This window comes from Ceratina calcarata, unplaced genomic scaffold, assembly GCF_001652005.2.
Source record: "Ceratina calcarata isolate Rehan_Ccalc_2016 unplaced genomic scaffold, ASM165200v1 scaffold120.2, whole genome shotgun sequence".
In the NCBI taxonomy this organism is placed as follows: Eukaryota; Metazoa; Arthropoda; class Insecta; order Hymenoptera; family Apidae; genus Ceratina; species Ceratina calcarata.
Window position 1 is genome coordinate 84,263 of NW_017132980.1, and position 25,757 is coordinate 110,019.

Sequence of the window (25,757 nt, forward strand, 5' to 3'; positions counted from 1 at the left end):
AAACTATCAGATGTAATTATTAAGACTTACCTTATTACCCCGCGCAAATATTACGTGGCTTCAACTTCGAATAGGCAACAGGAAACAACGTAACGAGAGAAGAACAAGACTCACTTCACGATCACTAATAAAATAACAAATAACACTTTAACAATTCGTTTCAACAAGATTAAGTAATTAACAACGTCCCTCCAAATCTGTAATAGAAAAATGAACATCCTATACTATGTTTGAGATTGTATTAAACGCGACAGTGGCGCCACGTGATATAATTACCTGAAAATACAAGCGGATAAGCTGTGTACACGCGCCTACGTGCGCGTTCGGATGGTGTAGTTGCTGTACACTTTTGCGCGGTTTCTTTGCTATCAAATATTTCCATTTGTTGACATAATAATTCGGTGAAAATGGAGAGTGATAAAAGTACCATGCTGGCAGTTCTGCAACTGCTCAGAAAATACAATTTGAAGGTATTCCGACCAGAAATCTCAGTTTTACACATTCTCTAACCTCAGTGGCAATGTAAACATTAGACATTTAAACGGATAGTATTAAATATTCGTACACTTCTGCATTAAAAATATTATATTAATGATAGAGTAAGTATCACTGAGATATTTATCTGGATATTATTTTCCCAGGGGACAGAGGAACTGTTCAAGAAAGAGGCAAATCTGACAGATATCTCCCCTGATGAAGCTCAACAAACCGATTCTGAAGTGAACAGTGTTCTGTCTGCTTACAAAAGCGAAGGAGATCCTGCTCTGTATGAAAAAGCTTATAGCGAACTAAAAAAATTTGTTGAAAGTTCCTTGGACATATACAAGGTAAATTGTCATGTACAATTTACCTGCATTTAATCAGTAAATAATACATTTGTTTTTAAATAACAGCATGAATTGGGCACTATCTTGTACCCAGTTCTGGTACACATGTACCTTGAACTGGTTTACAATAATCATTCCGAAGAAGCGAAGCAGTTGTTAGAAAGATTTGGTGACAATTTGGAAGAGTATTACCAAAATGATTTAAAGAGATTGTCCAACGTCACGAAACGTGAACAAATAGCTGGAAACGAATTAACTGACACTTTCAAGTATGCATTAATGAACTCTGAACCCGGATGATTCCTGTGTAAAATTCTTCTAATTAAAATGATTTACAGATCGAATCAGTTCATAATCAGAATGTCGAGAGACACTCTGTCCATATTAAAACGACATTTACAAGAAAAGAAGCATAGTGTATTGTTAAATATTATACAAGAGCATCTTTATTTCGATATGTACGAAGGAGTAGCTAGGAATAAACAACAAATCGATGCTACGTCAGGTGCAACGGTTGGTGAAGCAACGAGGCAAGGTAGTTATTCTTTTAAACTTCTCAAACTTAAAAATATTTTATCTGAAACAGAAAAACTTTTGTTTCAGACAACAAAGCGAAAGTGTATTATGGGCTTTTGAAAGAGCCGGACATTCAATGTATGCCTCCGACCGAGGAGGAGGAAGACGACACGGGTGGAGCGGATGGAGACAAACCAAAGAAGAAGAAAGCTAAGAAGGATCCACTGTTTTCCAAGAAAACTAAATCAGATCCAAATGCGCCGCCAGTTGGCAGAATGCCTTTGCCAAATTTGTAAGAAACTTCGTTAATCGGTACGTTTATTTCCAACGTACAGAACTAACACGATTCTGATTTACAGAAAAGACGCAGATAAGATGGAGAAGGTAAAAGCATTGAGGGAGGCATCGAAACGCGTCGTATTAGGTCCGGACACTTTGCCATCCATATGCTTTTACACTTTACTAAACACAGTGCATACGTAAGTGACGAAGTTTACTTGAAATTCGGAAATCAAATGAAATATTTAATAGAAATATTTAGTGTGACAGCGGCCGAAGTAGCAGAGGATTCGAGCTTACTGGCCGTCGGGCTTAGCGACTCTTGTATAAAAGTGTGGAGTTTGGTTCCACAGAAATTAAGACTGATGAAGACTGGGGAACAACTGCAAGACATCGACAGGGAAGCAGGTGATATTTGTTTTCACATGATTACACCATCAAATGTATGCAATGTGAATACGATTGTATTATTTCACAGATGATGTGCTAGTAAGAATGATGGACGATCGTACAGCGGAGACGTCGAGGTCGCTGTTCGGCCACAATGGTCCCATATACAGTTTATCATTTAGCCCGGATAGGAATCTGCTTCTCTCATCCTCGGAGGATAGTACAGGTAATTATTAAAGTATTTCAAAATAATTTCGTACCATAATCGTTCTATTAAATTATGTTTCAGTCCGATTATGGTCGCTACACACGTGGACGTGTGTTGTATGTTACAAAGGACATCTATTTCCGGTTTGGTGCGTAAGATTTTCACCACACGGTTACTATTTCGCGAGTTCGTCGCACGATAAAACTGCCAGGCTCTGGGCTACCGATTCCCATCAGCCACTTCGAATATTTGCTGGTCATTACTCGGATGTAGACGTAAGTCGAAGTCGAAAACATGTGTAAATGGAAAAAATAGAGAATAAATTGTTCACAGGTAGTACAATTCCATCCGAACTCGAACTACGTAGCGACCGGTTCCAGTGACATGACAGTAAGATTATGGGATTGCGTAACCGGCAGCCAAGTCAGATTAATGACCGGACACAAAGCTTCGATTTACTCTCTTGGTTTTTCCGCAGAGGGTCGATTTCTGGCGTCTGCCGGTGCGGACCACCGCGTTTTAGTTTGGGATTTAGCACACGGGCACCTAGTTGCCGCGTTATCGGGACATTCCGGTACGATACATTGCTTATCGTTTAGCAGGGATGGAAACATACTAGTCTCCGGTTAGTAACCATTCATTCCAAATATTAAAGAAAGAAAGAGCTATGTTATTCACAAACTGCGAACTTTTATATAAAATGAAATATTTAATATATTGTTTCAATTTCAGCAAAAATTCATAATTCAGTTATTTGTTATCGTTTTAGGATCTTTGGATTGTACGATTAAGTTATGGGATTTTACGAAACTCGCGGAAGAGATGAGTTTAGAGGATGTAAATGTGTCGCACAATCCGGAGGTAAAAACAAACGGAGAGTCCTATCTTCTCCGGACGTTCGCGACGAAAAATACACCAGTGCTGGCTCTGCACTTTTCACGAAGAAATTTATTATTAGGCGTCGGAATGTTCGAATCTACTTAACAAACGTGGACTTATCATTACTAATGAAACGTTCTCCGACACCGGTTCATTGTTGTAATATAAGAGCGTTTGTTAATAAACTTTTTCACATTGATCACGCGACGTACCTGAATTACACCCGACTGGCAGTGTATTCCAGAGACTATATTTCTATATACGTATACACGTGTAATTACGATATTTCGTTATTGTATTCTTTTAAAAATATAAATAATTATAATCCTTCCTTGGTATTTTCTTTGCGCGATGTCCAATTTATATAACTTATTCTTAACAACTATATTGATTGAACAAGAAGATCAGAATTAACGAAACTAAGACCCGTGAAATACAGATTCGATTGATGAACTTCAATTGGATCTAGAATATGGATGGACGTCGAGTTTCACGCATCCATATTCCATTTTCATGATTAAACGGACTTGGAGCCAAGATCCATCGTCCTTTATTTGGCATTCCCATTGTACTTTCATGAACCCCTATCGAATTACCCGGGAACAGTTCCCTCGGGGTAATCAAGTACGAAAATACCGTACGCTCGAATCATGGAAATTCCATCTATTAATCATCGTGTAAAATAAAATTGATTGTGAGTCGTCAAGCATTCGTTCGTGGAAAAGAAATGTAACCCATTTATAAAAACAACTTCTTTCAAAGAATTCAAAGAGATCCTCGTGAAAGACGAGGCTTTAAGAGCGAAACGGGACGAGAGCCCGCGATTTCGAAATAAGATAGAAAAGAACGAGCTCAAAGCATAGTTTCAATAAAAAGTCAAATAAATCATTGCTAAGATCCAGTGACCGACATCGGACACTTTATTTGAGGGCGATATTCATAGCTGACCGACATCGGACTTCAAAACCGTTTCAAAAAAAAAAGAAGAGAACGTTAAATAGGAACGGACGGAATTCCTGAATGCGCTCGTTAGTTCGAAGGTCGACTGAAACAGGGACTGAATAATGAAATCTGAGTTTCTTTTTCTAAATAAAAGGAGGCTCTCTCGCTCGACGCGTTTCTACGAAATTCTTTCTATCGAATCGCGGCCGCGTTTCATTTAAATGCATCGCGACACTCATTTGCGACGAAATTTAAACCGTCCCTTATTTACATGAAAACGTGGGGTAGCTAGAGGAACGAGGATGTTTCACAGATCGCAAGGTCCAAAAGGGTACGACACGATTGAGACCAAGTTCACGCGAGAAATTTATTTTCGATTGTTGATACGCTTACTTCTATCACAGCATACAGACGTAAGTTTATACGCGCTTTACCATTACGTGTGTGTACGTGGTATGTATGTATAGGTCTTTTTTTCTCGTACTTACGTGTGCGCACGTGAAACGATGGCTTCTTTTTTCTTTTAGTAGTTAACACTTTCATAATAGGGTTACAGAATTATGCGTTTTCGTTCCCGTCTTCTCTTCCAGCTTCACACACACACACACACGCGCGCGCGCGATGCATTCTCTCTTCGCGTTCGTTAACGGTAATCAGCTATACATCAATCTCTACGACGTGTTCTCAGTCAAGCCTCGCGCAATCGATATCAAACCTAAGTTACATGTGATTTAACTATATGTTATATCATCTTCGTTTAACGTACTTATGAAATCTGGATAATTAGGATCGCGGTTAACACACGGGAACGTGAAGCATCCGCGACCGCGACGTGACTCGACTCGACGCGACTCGACTGAAGTTCTTCCGACATCGATCTCTATCGATTCGCGATCTTTTCAAAATGGCAGTTTTTTGTCGGAGTCGAAGCGTCGTCGCAAAGTACATTACCGTACCGGTGTTAAGTGATCGTGTGGTGGCTGCGTGTTCTCCTTTTTACAAAAGAAACGATGGGATTGTCGACGGATCGACGCAGATTTCATCGGCTCGATATGAAGATGGAACGGGAGGGTAAGTGATATTTACTTTGTTGATCTTGGTCGTATGATTTCATTAGAATAAATTGCACATGAACTCGTCGCACGAACATGACCGGCTTATAAAATTATGGAATACAACTGGCGTTTTACAGTGATCGAAATAATCGCTTGGCTTTCGTTTTATGTTTCATCGGAAATTGTGATCGGGTTATTCGTCAAATCACAGTAGTTCTATTAATTATTTTCCACCTGCGTTCACATGCGATTTATATCAAATCTGGCCGGCGTTTTTTTCCCCTCCTCTAATTCTCTGCGTCATTTCTCGTCGTGGACGTTTATGGCACAAACTCGGCAACCGACCGTGATAGAAATCATTTCCGAATGCGAATTACGGACTCCTACGTTGTCTTAAAAGCATATACATATTCGTTACGGTTCGAACTGTGCTCTCTCGTTTGTTTTACATCCCTCCACGCTCTGTATGCATCCCTCGCGCATTGTTTAAACCTAAAGATGTGTGTTCCTATCTCTACTGTGATACCGCGGCTTACCATGAAAACACGAATTGTTTTCATCGACTGGACCTACCCTTTGTCTTCGCATCGACGTTGCATTTATTACTCTCCCCGAATATAATAATTAACGTCTGTTTTTGGGTGGGTGACAATAGAATGATTCAGAAACGATAATACTTAGCTTCGGACAAAGCGTAGATCTCTCGAAACAACTCGGAGCCTTAGTTTCCGTTAAATGCTTTCGAATTGGTCTACGAGTTTTGAATACGATTATTGCGTACATGATTTTTTTTCCTCGAATTCTGTCGACCCTACTTCCGCGTTCGTCCTTTTCCAAAGGGATCAGAGAGGCCAGCGAGGTAGGCGTATTTTTAAAAATCCTGCAATATTCACACGGTGGTCTCGATATTGGCAATGGCGTATTGTCAACAAATACTGTCCTTCCCGTAATTCTCGAGATACATCTCTTGCGGCGTGGCGAGGTTGTACCGTCCGCTCAGGCGACTGCCGGTCAGACCGTTGTTGTGATGCGTGTGATTCACGTGTAGATGGTTCACGTTCAGCCCCACGTTCTTCTTTTTTTTCCGTGCTTTGTGTCGGTACAGGCAGTATTTTAGGCAGCCGGTGGCGAGCAACAGGATCAAAAATATACCTAGGGCGCCGGCGCCTATGGCCACGTACAATAGCGTAACGCCGAAACGGTACGAACAGTTTGCCTCCTCCTCGTCAAAACCGGAGGGACAGTGCCGGATGCCGTCGCACCACAGGACGGAACTTATGCACGCCTGAATCTCCGGGCATCTGAACATAGAGAACCGTACACGTTGTTATCATTCACTGCATCGATCATCGTATGAAGCATAATATCAAGCATTGCATTAAACATTAGGAGAAGACTCACCTATAAGGACAGTCCTCGTGAGGCAGTATCGTGAAGACATTGGGCCCGACGCTGGGATTAGGAGATCGTTTAGAAATCGCCATCCACGTGACAGCATAGAAGCCAGGCTCCCTTTGAAGAAACTCGACCACGAAGCTCCTCGCGTGCTGCGTCATAGCTACTGTGGCATTAACGGCACTGTAATTCCAGCCACCGGAGAAGAAGTCTACCGTCTTGGTCGTCTCCACGCCTCCTTCAGGACAGATCACGCTCCGATCCTTCGTATTAGCCGCGGAATAGACCACGATCCTATTTGATGTCGCACATTCTTCAACGTTGTCCAACGTGATGCTGAACCCAGCGGTTCTTAGATATAAATAATTGATCCGTGCGTCCTCGGGTTCGATCAACCATGGCTCGTTCACGCACTGAGTCGCGGTCAGATCCTCGGTATTAGTTAAGATCTCTTCGACCGCGGCTACGCCGGGAATTACTCGCGGCAGAGGACTCCTCAGGGAAATTTCGCCGCTGGTCCCGCGCAGTCGTCGTTCCTCGAGTTTCGTCGAACAATGTTGCTCGCTAGTTTCTGCCCAAACCGCGACGAAACGGTACTCCCCTTCGAAGAAGAAGTCCCTGTAGTCTTGCGTGACGTTCATCAGGGTTACCGTGAACCGAACCTCCACTACGTTCGACGTCAGCGTTCTTAGAACGATCCTTTCGCTCACGTTCGAGCAAAGACAGTCGCGAACCTAAACATCGGAGGGTAATTTGATCTGTTCGAGTCATACCTTTAATGAACTATAATTAAATATCACACGAGAATTAATCAGACTGAAATTAAGAAACGTAATAATAATCGTACCAGTTCTACGCCTTGCCAAGGATACTCGGACACGACTAGCTCCGCTGTTCCAATCTTGACATCCCGCAACCGTCGATCGCACGTCCACCGATTCACTAACGGATCTACGTACGAGGAACATCCCTTGTCACCGAACGATGCTCTGGTAAAGGACAATTCTATCCTGTGATCCGGCTCGGCTTCGAAGCGGTACACACAACTAATGTTCTGGGCACCACCGCGCCCGTAGAAGAACACACTTTTAGGCGACGCGAATTTCCCCGATGGAAAGGCGGTGGAGGATGACGAAGACGACGAGGAGGAGGAAGAGGAGGACGTGGAAGACGTGGATGAAGTCGACGCGGAACCGAATACGTGGTTGCAGGAGACCGCCTCGTGCACGAACTCGTAACGCAGTACAAAGCTTATGGGATAAAGTGCACTTCCTTGACGCAGTATGTGCTCCAGCGTCAGATCTCGCCCGCTGGAAACGTAGCTCTCGGCCAGGCTGCAGGGCCTCGCGTGTCGACTTCCGTTTCGCAGAAGGCTGTGATCGCACAACCGAGGCGTGTCGTCTTTACAGAACTGACCCAGCAGGCTTATATTCTGCGAATTGAAACGATCGAGATCAACCAATTTCAGTTCAATATTATCTCTCTGTTTATTTCTCGGTATTGGAAACAATTATGCAAATTTAAAAATGTAATTGAATAATTCGGTGAAGAGTTGAAAGTCGAAGGAATCGCACCTTGCGAACGGGACTCAATTTATCTAACGTTCTATCGCCGTCCCAAATGAGGAGCTTCGCGTTGCAATCGGATGCAACGTCGATGCTCGCGGCAGCATCGGTAGTGGCAGCGTAATACTTGATAAAAGACAGCCAAACGATCTCGTTCGGCTTGCCTTGAAAGTGATAACGACACGTAGTATTCGGTGGCAGTGAGTGTTTCGGATTTTCCAAGATCCCCGACGAACTCTCGTCGCTGGATATATAAAAATCGCAGTTCTCGTTTTCCTTCACGAAACTCCGGGATTTCTCGTCCACGAACAACACCTTCGAACCATAATCAAAGTGAAAATTTTCATTGGACCTGACGTGGGGTTATTGGAAATTACCTGAACTTCGAGTTCGAAGCCTGGCAAGAACGACAGAGGAACAGGGTGAAAGGGATTGTCGTAAGGAGACGTGTGGAACTCTAACAGCATCGTGTTATGGCTGCTGACTATGTCTGGTACAGCGTCACCTCCACAAAGACGGACCAACACCTTGTCCGACGTCGAACCCCCATCGTACACTGTCAAATAATCTTGCACCACGTTGCATTGATCCCAGACTCTATCGAACAGTCCATAACAATTCCCAATTAACTCCGAATTTTGTTTCCAACAGTTCGTTGGAAGTTTAGCCATTATTAAATTCGTAACATCGTTTCGTTTTTCGAAATATCATAGTTTGCCTTGTTCACTATTATTACGCATCGAAAATGAAACAATTCGATGCGTACCAGTAAAACTTATTCAATATTTCATCGTAAAAGCAATGTAAATGAAATACGTGAAGCTCTATTACAAAATTTCGCGTGCACTAATTTGAAATGAAACGCATAGATGAATAGGAGATTTATAAACTGAGAAGTCTAGACGAATTATTGAGACAGTGAGATACTATTATATGTAATTGAGAGACGATGATACCTGAGGATCCTTTGACTGTCGTCGTATTTGGCGACTTGGTTCTTGATGTGTATCTTGTGGCTGTTCCGTTGACTCACGGCTAGTAGCGCCCGATGACCGGGAGGCGCTCGATTTTGCTCAACCCTATAATAGCAGGTGACGTTTCTGGGATAAACACCCGGGTAATTCGGGGACTGGAGCCGACAGGCCCGCGTGTCGCACTTGGTGAGTACACGATCGCAATAAGTGCCGTTCACCAGCTCCCCGCGCCACGTAGACATGCTGCTGTTACCGTATCTCAGATGTGCCTCGCTACGTCTCAGGAACTTGTACGACAACTTGAAGTCGAAATTATAATCGATACCCTGTCAACGTTCAATTTATATAATGATCGTTTATTCATAATTGTGTAATATTATATTGATATGACGGTTCTGCGGATAATCGAGGTTTAATTGCGGCGAAATTCGTTGAAAGGAAAATTCACCTGCTCGGATAACCGTAGCAAATACAAAGTTAAATTGATGGAAGGTGTCTCGCTGTAGTATACGGTGTACCCCCACGCGCTTCCACACCATTGACCGCCGGTCGCCGGTCGGCCCTCCTCCCGGATAGTCATGTAACCATCCGGACATCCTTCCGACGTGAACGATATAAATCGACCCACGGTGAACGTATCGAACGTTAACTGCAATTGGAAACATCTCAACAGAACGCGTGGTAATTAGTAAAAAAGGAAAGCAATCAACGTACATAGATGCACCAATTTATACAGACGTAACCAACCAACGAAAGTAAAAGGAGAATACACGGAGGGACGAGCACTGAAATGAACGAACTTACAAAAACAAATTCCCAAAGAGACAATTTATTTTCGCTAAAACACCATGCGCGCGCGCACTTCACGGATCCCAGGGAGAGTAGACGAAAAATTATCATCCGACGCCAGGCCACGGTCTGGCTCGTGACAGTCCTCTTCCACTGGCGCAGTCAGCATTTATTTTTCTACGCCCGGCATGGTGTTCGTTTTTCCCCTTGCCCACCTGAACTAGGTCCCCGAGATCAGACCCGGCGGCAGTGAAGTTGAGATGACACAAGAATGGCAGTCGATCCTCCCTCGGCCGGCGGACTTCCACGCTGTAGGTACGGCCGACGTCGCCGTACAACGTTCTGTTGCACGCTGAAACACGTACGACAAATAAAAATCCGACCAATCCCCCGGGGCACGCGTCTCCTTGTAAATTTCATATTGTGCGAACTCAAGATTGCGATTCAAGCGAAACGACGATGATTGTGGATTCTATGCACTTATAGCGAAATTCAGTATGCGATGTATAAAGCTATAATACAGAGTAGTTAAAAAGTCAAATGCATACTGCGTTGTTTAAATGATAAAAGAAATGTTCAACTAAAACATAAAACTCACAGTCTAACAAACACAATACGTTTTTTTCGAATTCGATAAATGAAAACAGGAAGAACACGTATCCATCGATCTCGACAGATAAGCATTATAGGAAGATAGTTAATGACTCACGGCTGCAGTATCTTGGCTCATCGGAGTTGTCACCGCAATCATTTTCGCCGTCGCAATATTTGTCCTGGGCGATACAGTTCCCAGTGCCGCATAAATACTCTGATGGCCTGCGAACCGAATTTACAAACACCGATAGATAATCGACAGGAATTTTTAATCTCCATTCATTTCCTAACACGTTCAGTATAATCAATATACGCATCAGAAAAAATCCTGCATTAACAAAGAATTAATCGAACTGTTCATCAGTCTACTCTATAAAAATGATAACTATTTAAGATCCACTTTGATTAAATCAATTTAAAGAAAAATAATAGTACATTTAATACATACAAAAAAATATTAGTACAAACGATGAAAGAGCAGATCTACTCACCTGCAAGTTGGCACATTGTCGAAGCTCGTCGGCGTGGTGCTTGCGCTGGACACGGACTCGGACGACGTCAGACCTGGATAAACCGGGAAGCCAGGGTACCCGGAGTAATCAGAGGAGATACCGGGATGATAACTAGCGGAGCCAGCCTCTATCGAGGCCGTGATCGCGGCTGCGATCAGCAGCAACCGCCGGCACATCAACATGCCCCCTCACCCTGAACAGCAATCAATTTTCTCAATTTAATGAAACAGAAAAATTCATTAATCGAGCGATGATTTATTCAGTTATTAATAAACTGTGAATTTGATGCATTTATAAAAAAAATTGTATGTGCACAAATTATCAATTCTGCATAACATATGTAGGTACATAAAGCTGTTCAGAATATCAGAAACTGATTTGCATATTTCAATGTTTAAATGATAAAACAAGAATGGTAATTCCCCTGGAGTAATCTTTGCAATGAATCCGACGGTTCAAACGAACAACATTTTCAACGAGGATTGGCTGTATTCAAATATAATTTATTTGAAGCTTATCTGTAAACACGGAGGAAAATCTTCGAAGTAAGAGGAAGGAAATTTAGCAAGAGAGAGAACGCTTGGCTTTATTAAGAGACTCCAGAGGAAATCTAGAGCTTCGAACAAGTAGATTCTGGATATGGTAATTCGGCGAATATAGGAACGTAGCAGTGGCACACGGTCAATTGAATACAGAAAAGAGGAGGGACCGTAGCTCGAAAGGGTCCACGGCGATTTTCTAAATTGTCCACGAATTATGAACGTTTCTCGCGGTCGACGTAAGTAGAGAGTGAAGGGAACCAGGACAGTGAAATAACCGACGATAACGGTATCCTAAAGTAGCGTTGTTGCCGGCCGGGAATAGTGGCAGGTGATTCGCAATGAATCTCAACGAACCCCCACAGGAACGCTTTTATAAATATTGTTCTTTGGAGCTACAGGAGTTGAAGAACGAGTGAAAACGTTCAATATAATCTACAGCAGGATGATTATTTTATGAAACTTTTCATTCACAATATCCCTTTTTGATAATTGGAGTTCCTTATCAAAATCTCGATTGACTTGAACGATCTTTTTCAAAAAAATAAACCGGCCATTCGTTACCAAGACTTGATCAAGTCGTCAGTTGAAGAATAAAAAATCACATTAAACTTGTTCATCGATATCCACTCAACGAGGAAGAACCTATGCAAAAACGTTCCATTTTTTATTTCGTCCTCAGTGAGCGTCACAATTTTCAGCACGTAGCTATTTATTATTAATTAGAGGAAATGCGTTTTTCTGAGCTACATAAACTTTTGGGATTGACTGTATAGCCAATACATCCTTAATCTGCTGATAACGTTACGTGATGGTATTACATATTGCCAGTATTTGAAGTTTGCCAGAAGAACGTCTAAAAGGCCTCGATAAAGATGGTCACAGCCGTTTCAATTAGGGCCATTATCATTAGTACACGTGCACCACCCACTATTCTATAGAGATCGGTGTCTGCGTCGGACGAGTAAAAATCAGTTGCCGACCACGACGAGGTCGGATCGGTTAGGACGGGCATCCGGGCCTCGGTTAAATTGCCCGCACCGTGATCGAAATTGGGTCGGTGCACGAGAAAATCGACTGCAGATTGAGAGGACCTCTTCGCGGTGGATCAACGCGGTGGTTCCCTCCCATCCCGAATCCGCAGTCGTTCTCATCGATGCGAAATTGGGGCCGGCGAATCGCCCAGCCAAGAATAGGCAGGGGGATCGACGATTCTCTCCTGGTAACCAGATGGCTGTAGGGTAAAACGCGCGGCCGTGGAAGGAACAATTCTGCGTAATAACCACGGTTCCCTCTCGCGCTCCAGTTCTACCGTATCGCGGCCTCCCGCGCAAATTGCCCGTGTATTTCGGCCTCCTTCGCGTACCCGATACGGTGATCGCGCCAACGATTTTCGTAATTGGACCGAAATTCTTTCCACGCGCGCCCATCCGATACCACTTTTCTATTACCTAAGCTAATCTGCCTCGTTACGAGATAAACTTCGACCGAGAATAACAACCTGTTTCAAGCCAACACTCGCTCTTCGATCAATCTTAAATAATCATTCGAGAAGATCAAATATGAATTAAATTGCACGAACAAGGCGAAACTACGTAATAGAAACCGATTTTCTTACTAAGCATTACAATGATGAAATAATATATTAATTATTATCTGCAAGGTACGGTGCACATAGTTGTGTACATTATCAAGGGAAATAATTTCGCGACAGTTGTAGTAGATAGAAAAAAGCGAGTCATTATTCTTGGCAAGGGCTCGGCGCCGATAAAAGCTCGTTAATTCCGAGGCTGGGCGGGCGTCGAAAATTCTTGGCCGGAAGCGAAGAGGTACCTACCACGGAAACTTCCGATTCCGTGTGTTCCATTAACATTTGCCATTCCGGGCTGGCCTTTAATCTTCCCGAAAATAAGGGCATCGGAACGGTTCCAGGTTCACCTTCGACCGTTTGCCAAGCTGCGCCTCTTTCCGCGTTATTGATCACGCGCCGCTCTTTTCACAATCAATTGCCGTTCCCCGACCGTTTCCCTCGATCGATGCGAACGTCTTCGCGAAAAAGTAGTCTGGAGCCTCACCAACCGTGGATTAAGAAAAGAGAAATGGAAAGAAGCCTCTATAAACGATTTAGAATTGCTGAAATGATTATTTTAAAGAGGACTTACAATGGTGGTTTACAATCAATTTCTTTCTATAATAACTATGATATTATTATTATTATTATTATGTGACTGAAGTACTGGCTGGAAAAGACAATGGACTCGAGCCGGTTTTCAAGCCAGGTCTCGGCGAACCTTAATCCATCCCTGACGGGGTTAATATTCAATAAAACCTTGAGAATCGTTTCCCATCGAGGGGCCACGGCTCATAAATTCCCGCGAAGAAGCTACAACCTGTTGCTTAATTATAGCTTCTCGCGCGACCGAGCCTCTCTTTCCCGTCTCGATTGGTATGCACGCCTCGAAAATCGATCCCTTCCCACCGAGCCAAAGAGACCAAAGAGTTTTCATTCAGCCCGTTTCTGGTCAGCTCGAAAATCTGTTCCATTCAGACTGAAACCGATCCAGATCGTTCACCGCGAATATATTCGACAATGTCCATACCCTCTTTCATTCATTGTTAGAGGCCTTTCCGAGTCTGCCAGTCTGCTCTCTTGTCTAGAGTTGAGAGTGCAAAATAGTGAGGACAATATTATTGTGTTAGCACATAACGCGTAAAACTGTATATATGTTAAAATGCAATGAATGGGAAGAATGTATATAGACATTATTATTCTTACATAGTTAAAAAAATATCGATGTATATTTCGATTTTTAAATTAATACCTGAAAAATCTTATTTCACACGCCACCGGCTTGAGCGTCTCTACACTTTAGTTGTTCAAAATGCAAGAAACACATCACAACGCTCCGTCCAGCAATACGGTTCCAAAAAAGCGTGATAAGAATGTGAATCTCGGGAGAAGGACGTTAAATAGGTTTCCACGCGAGATATTTCGTAATGAGGCTGGCACGACACGGCAATAACGCGATATTAAAAATTACTAGTAATAAATAAGCCGGAAATTGCTGCGCGAGATGAAGGATTCTCAAGATGTATTACGCCCGGACTCTCTCCCTCCAGTGGCTTAAGGCGCACCTCCTTGTGGTAGGGAAAGAAGAATGATTAATGCGCCCCGTTACACGAATAAATTATCTGGAAGAAATATCACCGAGTCGTTCCAGTTTTTCTAATTCTGCCAAAGAACAATATTTGATCCGTATAAGCGAGCGAGTAGTATAGGTCGGCCGATGGTCAGACGCGAATTAAAACCAGCCAGGAATTACCGTATACAAAGTTGGACCAATACGAAGTATTTATTGAAATTATTATATTATTAAGTATATATTTACAGTTAAAATATAAAAATAAATTCATTCACTGAAATCATACATATAAATCATTCCTACACAATACGTTCTGATAAAATCGTCAACTGTGCATGGTTCAATGGTATGACAGATACACATGTGCATATTTAAGATTTATGTGAGCAGAACATGGTGCTTCTATATGGAAATGAAAAAACGTGACAGCGATACACCATGAAACGAGGATTTTTTTTTTTCATAGCAACGGGGGCGTGTGTAGACTGGCGTAGATCCCTCGGGTGTTACAATACAGATGCATCGTGTCTATCGGTCGGGATAGGAAAAGCCGGCGCATATGTGGTCGAACGAAGTTGGACGTTGGCAGGGAAAAGTGCCAGGAGGCACTGAAAAGCGAAGGAAATAAGTGTTGTACGTGATGGCGCGGCTCTCCGTTGCCAAAAATCAAACTTTCTAGACCGTGCAAACCCGTGCGCGATACACGAACGTGCATATAGCAGTCTCTTATAAATAAATGGCGAAACGATGGTGTGTATTTTGTAATATTATATCCAATGTCGGACGCCGGTTTTCAATTGTGCATTAGTCGCCGAGCAAAGCGAAATAGCGTCCATGGTTGATTAATATTTGCCCGAGAGCTTCGGTCGCGCAGCGAAATCGAGCTATTTAATTACATCCTATGGCCGGGTCATTAAATAAATAAAACGCCTGGAGCTGGAACGAGATAAAACGTTCATCCTAGCCGGATGATATCGGGCTGGGATCAAAATTTCACTGGTTCTTTGGCTTGCCGACCATTATATCGTTATCCCGGATAACAAAATGCTACGGTTTGTTATTGAACGCGAGCTACGCTTTCGAATTAGCATTCCGAAATTCCCCTTAACGCTCCAGTTTAATCTCGCCAGTAGTTGCCTCCGTTCTTTCATAATCCTCGTTTGCAAACCTTTTTCTCAACCATTGAAATTGAAATGAATGGTGTTTACATTCATAACCAGCGAAACTGCATCATGATTAGAATTTTTATAAAAAATGAAATCATCTTAATGTTGATTCAAAATGTGATCAGAGAATTGTTTTGCCTTTCTTTTTTAAATTCATACTTTATGATATTTCAATAAATGTGACAGTATTTCGAAATTTGTTTAAATTCATTTCCGGCGAACGAAATAAATTCTGTTTATTTGCAACGGTGCTCGTTCGTCATCGATACTTTGAGCGATTGATCGGTCGGAAGTGGAGGCAATCTCGGTAGATCAAACACGGCCATCTCCGCGACGAGAGCTGAGTAAGTAAACCGTGGCTGCCGCGACCTGGCATCATCAGGATTTTATCTGGCTCCGGTAATTCCTTTCCATCGGCGACGCCGGCAAAAAGTCAATTTATTCAGGGCCCCCCCGTGTACAGCCTGGCGCTGATAAATGTCCCTTTTCCGAACCTGGCCATTCTCTGACCACAACGTGTCGCGTCATCCTACAACTTTTTTCCATTCTAACCCGCGTTCTCGTTTTTACACGCTGTTCGATTTTGCTTGGGAACCGACGAGAAAACAACATTTTGATTTTCGCGTAGAGATCAGGGTTAAATGTAAAACGTTCTTACAATCCAAGACTCGGACATCAGAATTTTATCCTATTCTACGATTTTCTATTGAACTCCGCGTTCTGGTTTTTGTACCCTGTTCGATTTTTCTTGGAAGCGAGTAGAAATCAAGATCTCGATTTTCGCTTAAAGTCAGATTAGAAATTGGGCCTTCTTATTAATCACATTGTCAAAGTTCCATCTGCCGATAATCCGATATTCCACTCGATATCACGTTACGTCCTTTAAATTGAAAAATACCCAAGCTCATTGGGATTTTGAAATTCCGAGAATTCCGTCCCAGGAATGGTTTCAATTACATTTTCACGGTTCCACGGCCACCCTTACGTATCGGACATTAGCACCCTGACGAATTCCATTCACGCGTTCCACCCTCAAGATCAAACCGTATCATCATTCTTCGAAAACTTGCGCGTTCGATATTTCTTAAATGCTGTCTTTGCATTATTTAATATTAAGCAAGAAATTCAACGCTTCCATATTCATTAACCCTCGTACATTATCATATATCTATTTAATTATAATTTTATGAAGGGGTTAAATGTACTGTACGACATCACATTTTCTTATTCGGAGATACAATCTTAACTGATATAAGCTGGCTCTTAAATCACGTTACCATCTAAAAATTCTAAAAATTCTTCTGAATCTTTTTCACAGTCTGTGCCTAACACAAGTTTTTAACGAAATCCACTGCGCTTATACGACCGGTAGACATTCATCACCGACGATTCTCCGGCTTCGACCCCCTTTTCAATCGCCGGTTCCAAGCAATTTCTATCCGGCCCGCGTAAACATATCGCGATCGTACCGACAAAACAAACACATGCATTACCAGGCTTGTCTATCAGAAGCCGGATAAGAGCCGTGCGGCGCGACCTGGCATCATCAGGATCTTATCTGTCGCCGGGTAATCTCGCCCCATCGGTCCCGTATCCCGGTTCCGTGCACGCGTCATACATCACTGGGCCACGAACACGGTATGTGTGTACGTGCAGGGCATACACGTGTACCGTAAGCCCTGACATTTAGCTTTTTGCGAGAACGTCAGCGGAACACACGTACGGGTATATGTACTTCGATCCAGGAGCTCCATACGGTGACTCGGTAGGAAATCATCTCTCGAGTAACTTCGTCGATCATTAATTTTCATCGAAACAGTTATTTGTCCGAATCTCGAATTGAATGCAATTCACAGAGAATGTATGATTTAATTAGATTATCTTATAAGCATTGAGTCATTTATCTGTTTTATCTAAAGGATATTTTATCTCGTATAGCATTTTTTTTTTTACTCATACCATACATTGTTAAATTATTAATTATATGCATTTATAGGAAAATTATATACAAAAGCGCATAAAATATAAATTGCAAAGTCCATATCGTAAAATTTCATTTCGCATAAAAATCGGCAGTCTCCTAAACAAATTCAAATCCATTTCACTCATATTGGTTAAAGAGATTGAAAGTATCTTTCAATGGAAAATTAATGGGAACATAAAATCTGATTAAAACGCAGGTTGTTGCCAGTATTTTTTGCACCAACAGTTATTCCGTCCCTCTTTTTATTTCTCTTCTATTCTCTAGTTTTCCAGTCGCCTCCCTGTTTCTCTCCGAATTCACAAGGCCTTCGTCCTCCCTCGTGCGGAAAAGGGAGCCAGGGAACGGCACGTGAACGAAGAATACCACGCGATTGTTAGGCGTCCCCGATTAATCTACGACTTCTTTCCCTCCAACCTCCGTGCCGTTCTTTCAGACCAGACCTCTCCTGATGGTCTCGCGGTCTCGTCCTCCGGTGTAATGGTGCTCTCGTCTCTTCCCCTCGTGATTGCGACGACACAAAGACACGCCACGAACACCATGCCCGCTGTATAGTTAAGTGAGCGAATGACTGAGTGCTGCAGACTTAGACTACGCGTCCCTTTCATTCCTGTATAATAATTGCTATGTTTAATACCATACTTAGTACAATATTTCACATAATTCTGAATAATTTGATACAACAGTACATTTATTATGATGCAGTATTTATTGAGTGGATGTAATCTCGTATTCTAAAAGCTAATTTAAGCTTTCAAATAATTTACCTCGTATAACTATTTTTGTAATGAAATATTATATATTATTATTCTATCTATTGCATTAAATTGAATCAGTCATTAGTATCGACTATTGCATTAAGCATTACAACAATTATTATATGGTTTTAGTAGTGAGATATTTAGTACATGATACGTTCTATTGTTATATCTACTATTGCAGTGGATAATGCAAATTGATTTAAGTACACATCGAGCTTCTAATATCGGAGATACGATCGAGTTAAAATAGATTTTACAATTAGATAACTAATGCTCGTGCATCACTGTCACTATTAATCCAAGAGAAACGTATCTCGCATAGGTATACCGGAATAGCGGATTGATTGGTCGAGAGGCGTTGATTGTGCGTCTAAAGCTACACCGGATAATCGATACCAGTCGAATAATTCTGTCTCGCGATTTTGAACCCTTGAAAATGCCCCGGGCCAGAGACCATTTTTTCCCCCGCTGCACACTGGGTTTGCGGTCGAGTGAAAAAGGAACGCAGGAACATTTTAATCAGGATGGAACAATTTCCGGGTTGCAGGTTTTGCACTCGGGGTGACATACGTTTTTTTCTTTTTTGTACCCCCCTCCCCCTCCGTGTTCTTTCTGAAAATTTCGCGGCGGTGGCTTGACGAATCGAGGAACGTCGACAGTCACTGGGTACAAAGGCAAAAATTTATGTACACCTACGTATATATGTATACATACTTGCGTAGCTGGTTGTAGGTAAAAAAAAAAAAAAAAAAGACGAGAAATGTTAATCATAGCCCGGTTTCTATGGCGAACGGGAACTGAAAAGTCGAAAAGTGACGCGTAAAAACAGCAGCTGTTACGCGGCCGACCGGAACGAATTAATTACGGACGGAATGGCCCGGTTTAATTGCTCGTTCCCGTACAATTTTTCTTTTTTCCCGCCCATTAACGGTCAAGTCGAATTTCCCCGCCGAAAGGAAGAATCAGTCGTTCGCGTCGGCGAAATGGTTTTCGACCCCCCCCCCCCACCACGGTTTTTGTGCAAAGAAACCGTTTGACCTGGTCGCGTGAAATTGGAACAGCCGGAATATTTTTACCACCGGCCGTTTCCCAAATTCAACGCCGCTGTAACGCACTCGTGTGCGGGGTTAATAGAGGAATCGTGCATTCGACGGGAGTGTTTGTTTATCAGGAAGTTGACTGCAGCCCCCGGCTTTCCTTGTCGCTCGTCAAATAAACCGTACGAAAAATCGATGCACAGTCGCCACTCGACTGTGTCGAACGAAATGAGTTCCGTACCTAGAAGACTGGGTCAAGGTTCTAGATAAAAAATTGAACACTCCGATGCTCGTAAATGAAATGTTACGGCGTGAGACAAAAACATGAGCGTATCGTTCTTCGTTTTAAACCCTTAGTTAGAATTAAAAGCCTCTTTTGTCGCCGAGAGAGGCCACATATTTTTCACGTAAACTGGCCCGGAATCTTGGAGCGAAAGAAAGGAAAGGGAAATTAGCCTATCCAAGGAGGTCTGCAAGACATTATCCCGGGTACAAAGAAGGTTGACAAAGCGGGACCGTTGGATGAAAAATTTCTAGACCATCCCTCATAATCAAGGACATGACTAATGGACTCGGCAGGGCTGTGTCACACGCACAAGCCCCACACCACCGACGTAGTGCATAGAGCACGCGTGCCCCCGAGCTACGTGCCTCTTTTATCCAGCAGTAGTCAATAGTTCTCGTTATTTCGGTGGAACTCTAGTTAACCTATTTCCATCGCTATAAGAAAAATTAATACACTTCGTATAACGATTCATCCCATATTTCACGTAACAATTGATGCAATAATTCATGTATTAATTGATTCTATATTTCCTAGAATGGTCGTTACGATAGCTCATGTAATAATTGATACAGCGCTCTATGTATCTTTAATATAATAATTGAAATCATAATAATTAATACAAATATATCCGAGTACTATAATAAATAGATGTAAGCATACTGTAATCATGCAAATGGATTAATAATATTAGGCTGAGTATTTGGAAGAACGTACGATTTGTTAGTTTACTCTTGCCCTGGGAACTTTTTAATCAAATTGGCACAAGTTTCTAAAATTCAAATTACGGTTGCTGCTCCATAATTCAAATTGTCGATTTAATAACGTGGAAACATTACTCGAGAGTCGTTCCGCGGTCTTCGTTTATCGTGCGGCATAAAATTTATAGAACTCCCGGCAGAGCATAGACTTAACGGATCCGCGGATATCGCGAATCGATAATACTTATTCTGGGTTTCGGTGGCGCGGATAATTAAAACGGGTGAACGGTGACCTGCCAGTGGATCGTTGCCCGATAATCGCGAATTTTCGTTTATTCCGGGAATAATTATTAATGCACGATGACCCGATAGACGTGTCCAATTTTAACTGCAAGCTCTTCGCTCTTAAATCATATTATAATATTTTTGAATCGGAACTGTAAGATGTGAACGCTCGACTTCGAATAGATCTATAATTTTTTATGACTAATTAAAATGCGCATTTTTATGAGAAATAAAATACTATCCACTAAAAATATAATTTCACAAGTGAAATGCATATTATTAGCTTTAAATAAGTTTTTATTTGATTTTCTAAATTAATGTCAGAAACGTTCCTATGAATACATAAAATTCGCAGTCTAATGATAACGTTAAACGGTAATTGAAGACAATGTATTCGAGAGTTGAAAAAGAAATGTGGAATCTGAATATATTAGCCAGATTGAAGCGCGTTTGAGGGTCTCGAGAAAAATCTTGAAACATCGTCGAGCATCTTGAGAACGGCTGAAATATGCAACGGGTGAGCGCAGACAAGGGTGAGCGAGGCGAGTAGAAAGGAGATGCGCTGATAAGAGATTTAGAAGGGCCGGCAAGAGGCGAGGAAGAAGCGAAACAGTTAGAAGAAGGAGCCTACGTGGAAGTTGATGAACTTTTCACCTGCCGTTATTGCCTCGGAACAGGTGGATAACGATTCGTGAAAAAGTTCTTGCAAAAATCGATACAGCCTCGCACCGGTTCATATCACAGATGACAGTTATCGTTGCGTTTCAATTTGACGCATACACTTTTGCCTCTGTCGCACGTATACATTTATTTTTTTATAATTCCGTACGAACTATTACGTTATACATATATACGACAGTAATTGTCGCGTTCTCTGTTGGGGCAAACATTTTTCCCTACGCTGTATATATAAATTCCGTGTACATTTAATTTTTACTAATTTCATTATACATTCACGAAAGTTGATGTCGCGTTTTCGGTTGAAGCAAACATTTTCTCCTCCATTATACACATGTGTATATGCAATTTCGTTTGGGCTATTCCATTAACCGTACCAGTGGAAAGTTTGCTGGCAGTAATAATCTAAAAAATGCCGCGCTTCTCGCTAAATTATCACGGTATCGTGATTTTTATTTCGCGACGCAAAGCGCTTTTTCGTCAGTTTCGGCGAAATATTCGAGACGAAAGCGTAATGAAAAATACAAGGGCTCCCCTCTGGACAGAGCAGGCTCGTATACACAGTGTTAAAAAAAAAATTTTTTTTTACCCCGGGTTACCTGAAACACGCCGCGCCGAACTCGCCTCGAATCGTACGTACATGCTCATTGTTTTTTGCGAAATAAAAATATGCGAGAAAGGGAGTCTCGTCCTACATTCGATGAATGCCGAACCGGGAATTCGGGTACGCGAAATAATCTCTTGTTTTATAAATTCGATGCGCGCGCTCGCACCCGCCCCCGTCCGTGTACCGAAGTTAACGAAGAGCTTGTAGTCGGACAAAAGCCCGTTGTTATCCGGGAAAGGGTAACTGTTCGATCCGGCTGCCGATATCAAATTTCTGTTTGCGAAATCTGTAGCCATTTAGCCGGAATGTCACTGTACAGAGATAAATAATATTAAAACGTAACGGAATCAGGCTTCGAGCAAAGTAATTGCGCGCCGATTGTTTCCCAAGATTTTCTCAACGTTACCATTCAATCGAGCATTCCGCCGTATATAAAAACTGTATTATAATGTCCGTTTCGTAAATTGAAACTTCGCATACAAACTGATTATTATTACAGAGTGAATACGCAATCATTAATTTTCGTCGAACGGTTTCTTTCACTGAATACGTTTCAGGAGGCGGTACGCTCGGGTGACACGCGAATCATTTTCAGGCAATATAATTCTTCGTCTCGTATCCGAGGACGAACAATGATTTATCGCGTCGTAAATTTTTCAAGAGGCCCCCGTACAAAAGGAGGTCGAATTAAAAAGAAGATAGCATCGGGGATAAAAGGATGGGGAAAAAAAAAAGGAAAAATTGTAACTGAGAAAAGGGTGAGGGTGGCGACGCACAACGAGAAATGTAGAGCGGAAAATGAAAGAACCGGTGAAAAGAAAGGAAACATGGATAAATGTGTAGATAGGCATAAATGGAAGGATAGATCGACAGTCGGATAAGCAGATAGACAACCGGGATAAACCCCTTTCGTTTTTAGCTAGGGAGATTAAAGGTGTGTGTGGAAGAAAATGGAGGCAAAAAATAGCGACGCGGACCGGCGCGGGGTGGGGTGGGGCAAAGAATAGAAACGAGAGAATGAGGAAGAAATTGTCGAGAGAGGTGCACTGCTAATATCCTGAGGGCGGTCGTGGGATAGGGTGCACCTGCGCGTATGACAGATACGCCCCTGGCATAAAGGCGACATTTAGGTCACCAGCTTTTACCGCGCCAGGCTGCACACGCAGACTGGTCTTACCAGTGATCGTTTTCACTACTCGCAATACAGCAAAATGAATTCGTTATCCCATTCATTACGACCAGTCTACTTTTTACCGCGACCATTTCGTGCTGTCACATAATAAACTACATTCCTAATTAATTGGGCGACTTGCGACGTAGCAATTATTGTTTACATAATTGATATGACTGTTAAAAATCGCAATACGTTTGTAGTTCGAAAATGTTAAAATGTGCATCTGAACGACGTATGCCTATTTACTGATCGCATGCAGGGTAGCTCGTTCCGATTTTATCATACGTTTACTACGTCGCGACAACTCATGACTCGTACTACGTTCCATTAGGCAGTGAGGAACAACGGTGCCACGAATAAATAGCAAGAAATTGTAACGTCGATCGGTTACATCTAACACATTTAGCGACGTTTATGCCTCCGGTAAATGCAGAGCACTTTAGGCAGAACGAGGATGACTGCTCTTTGCAACATAGGCTCGCCATTATATGTATTTATCTGTTCGGTACGGCCAATTATCAAGCACTTTGCCACGGAATAAATTACACGATAAATCGCGAGATCAATCGTCGATCGGTTCGCTTTTCTACTTGTTTGTGTCAAGCTTTACGATGAATAATGTATCGCAGATTTACAGACAAGACACGTAACGGGTCAGCGTGTGTACAACCTCTAAAATGTAAAGGCTCTTACGGGATCAAGATGACCCAAAAAATTCAAGCTTATCGTGGAAAAAAATTCGCCTTTTTACCCAAACCAACAGTCAGACCTTAATTACCTCGTACACGCCAAGGTAAATATTTAATTGAAACGTTGTTTATCTCGCGGTTATAAAATCCAACATTATTAGACTGTCTCTTTGTATGTTATATAACTCAATTTCGTCCTCGTTCGACGAACGTTAATTTAAAAGAATAATAATAAATGTATAATAAAAGCTTGTAGTGAAACTCTGTTTAAACATAATCATAAATAATCTATATTGAAAACTGTATGAGCAATTAGAGTGTATGCGATTGGTTTTAACGAAATTGGATTGGCGTCAAGACTACACGTATTCGGATAAAACTTAATCCCACGGTTTGCACCTCTTAACGGCGTCGCATTCGCCGAGTTTACCGTGCGACAATAATTCGGCGACGATGAACGAGCGCCGGTACCCAACCGAAGGAAAATTATCGCCTCGACGCCAATTTCGATCCTGACAAAGCTTTGTCGGTACGTGTTCGGGGATCCGTAAGCTCGAGACACTTCCGGGACGAGGGTTAACGACTGTGTCTCCTACTCTTATCTACGTTAACTATTCTCTTGCAAGTCGTCAAGCATGATCTTACTTTTTCGAAATGTCTCCTTATCTTTATCTCCATCGACCGACATCAGACACTACAATATTCGCAAAGCAGCGATTGTCAAGTAGAATGAATGAGACGTTATCAGACTGCAGATTCGTTGCACTCGCATATAAATTTATATGTTTAAAAGATTAGAGAAATCAGTTGACACGATTTATCATTAATTTCTTGTGTCACGATACCACTTTAGTTGATTTACACCGGTAGAAAATGGAATAGAGTTTTCGTATGGATTTTGTTTAAAAGAAATTCCTACTCGAGGAATCAGTAGTCGTGACGTTAAACAGGTTTTGCCATTCGGACAAGTTTACGACTCGGGAAAGGCTGACGTCTTAATCATAGAACAGGGTCGATCGTCTTTGGGAAACTGTTCGACGTCGAACAGGAAGCGGGTAATCGACCGATGCACGATCATAGTAGTATCGATTAGCCGTCTGTCGTACGACCAACCGAGTTTCGATATCTGAAATGTCTTCTAGACGATGTGAGATAAATGAACTCTCTAAGGTGAGAAATAAGAACACAGAAGATTCGACGACTCAATGTATTAACTTCCAAGAATGAATTTGTTTGATTATTGAGGATTTGTGAAATTTTTAGATTTTCACTTCTCAGTTTCAATAATTGTTACGTGTCAGATTACATTAATTAATAGTACAGTATTTTTGTTGTAACTTTAGTATTTTAATAAAAATTATTATTATATAAATAAAATTATTATACAAATTAAATAAAATATTTTATGTATAAATAGTTACATAATGAAAATGATCAATGACAAGTACCGACACTAATATCTGCGCAGAGCATTCATTCATGCTTTTCAAACCGAGACAATATGTACGTATCAATTAATTGTTTCAGAGCTCGTGTCTCAATGATTGAAAATTGTAACGTGATACAATTTCCATTCTTTTATTTTAGAAACAAGATCGCAAGGACATGAGGTATTTCAATTAATACCATTCCACCAAATGTATTTTATTTTCAGATCGTTTTACATATCCATTTTCCTGCCATAAGCATTATAACAGAAATTAGTATAATATTTCATGTAATAATTCAGTTAATAGTTGAAATGCATATATATTTTAATAAAAATTCACGCAATGATCGTTACAATAA

The 25,757-nt window shown here is 41.7% G+C and overlaps 2 protein-coding genes across 3 annotated transcripts in view; one reads left to right on the forward strand and one right to left on the reverse strand.

The window, feature by feature from the left end:
- The first annotated feature begins 161 nt into the window (after positions 1-161).
- Positions 162-3,430, forward strand: Taf5 (TATA-box binding protein associated factor 5). 2 transcript variants are annotated; one of them, XM_026814583.1, is made up of 11 exons: positions 162-470; positions 642-827; positions 894-1,096; positions 1,166-1,362; positions 1,431-1,635; positions 1,703-1,822; positions 1,885-2,030; positions 2,101-2,238; positions 2,302-2,495; positions 2,554-2,610; positions 2,699-2,839. In XM_026814583.1, the coding sequence occupies exons 1-11, from the start codon at positions 408-410 to the stop codon at positions 2,741-2,743; spliced, it is 1,554 nt and encodes a 517-aa protein (XP_026670384.1). In that variant the 5' UTR covers positions 162-407; the 3' UTR covers positions 2,744-2,839. The 2 variants fall into 2 exon arrangements, with proteins under 2 accessions (XP_026670384.1, XP_017881970.1); XM_018026481.2 differs by adding an exon at positions 2,990-3,430 and having other exon boundaries at positions 206-470; positions 2,554-2,845.
- A 953-nt stretch (positions 3,431-4,383) lies between these two features.
- Positions 4,384-25,757, reverse strand: part of LOC108626231 (uncharacterized) — a 37,888-nt gene continuing 16,514 nt past the window's right edge. The window contains exons 2-11 of the mRNA XM_018026811.2: positions 10,905-11,118; positions 10,529-10,635; positions 10,035-10,171; positions 9,479-9,679; positions 9,013-9,356; positions 8,434-8,653; positions 8,066-8,371; positions 7,339-7,923; positions 6,498-7,225; positions 4,384-6,397 (exon numbers count right to left, since the gene is read on the reverse strand). Of these exons, the coding sequence (XP_017882300.1) occupies positions 6,022-6,397; positions 6,498-7,225; positions 7,339-7,923; positions 8,066-8,371; positions 8,434-8,653; positions 9,013-9,356; positions 9,479-9,679; positions 10,035-10,171; positions 10,529-10,635; positions 10,905-11,107 (3,207 nt within the window). The 5' untranslated portion in view covers positions 11,108-11,118 and the 3' untranslated portion in view covers positions 4,384-6,021. The remainder of the gene's footprint in view (positions 6,398-6,497; positions 7,226-7,338; positions 7,924-8,065; positions 8,372-8,433; positions 8,654-9,012; positions 9,357-9,478; positions 9,680-10,034; positions 10,172-10,528; positions 10,636-10,904; positions 11,119-25,757) is intronic.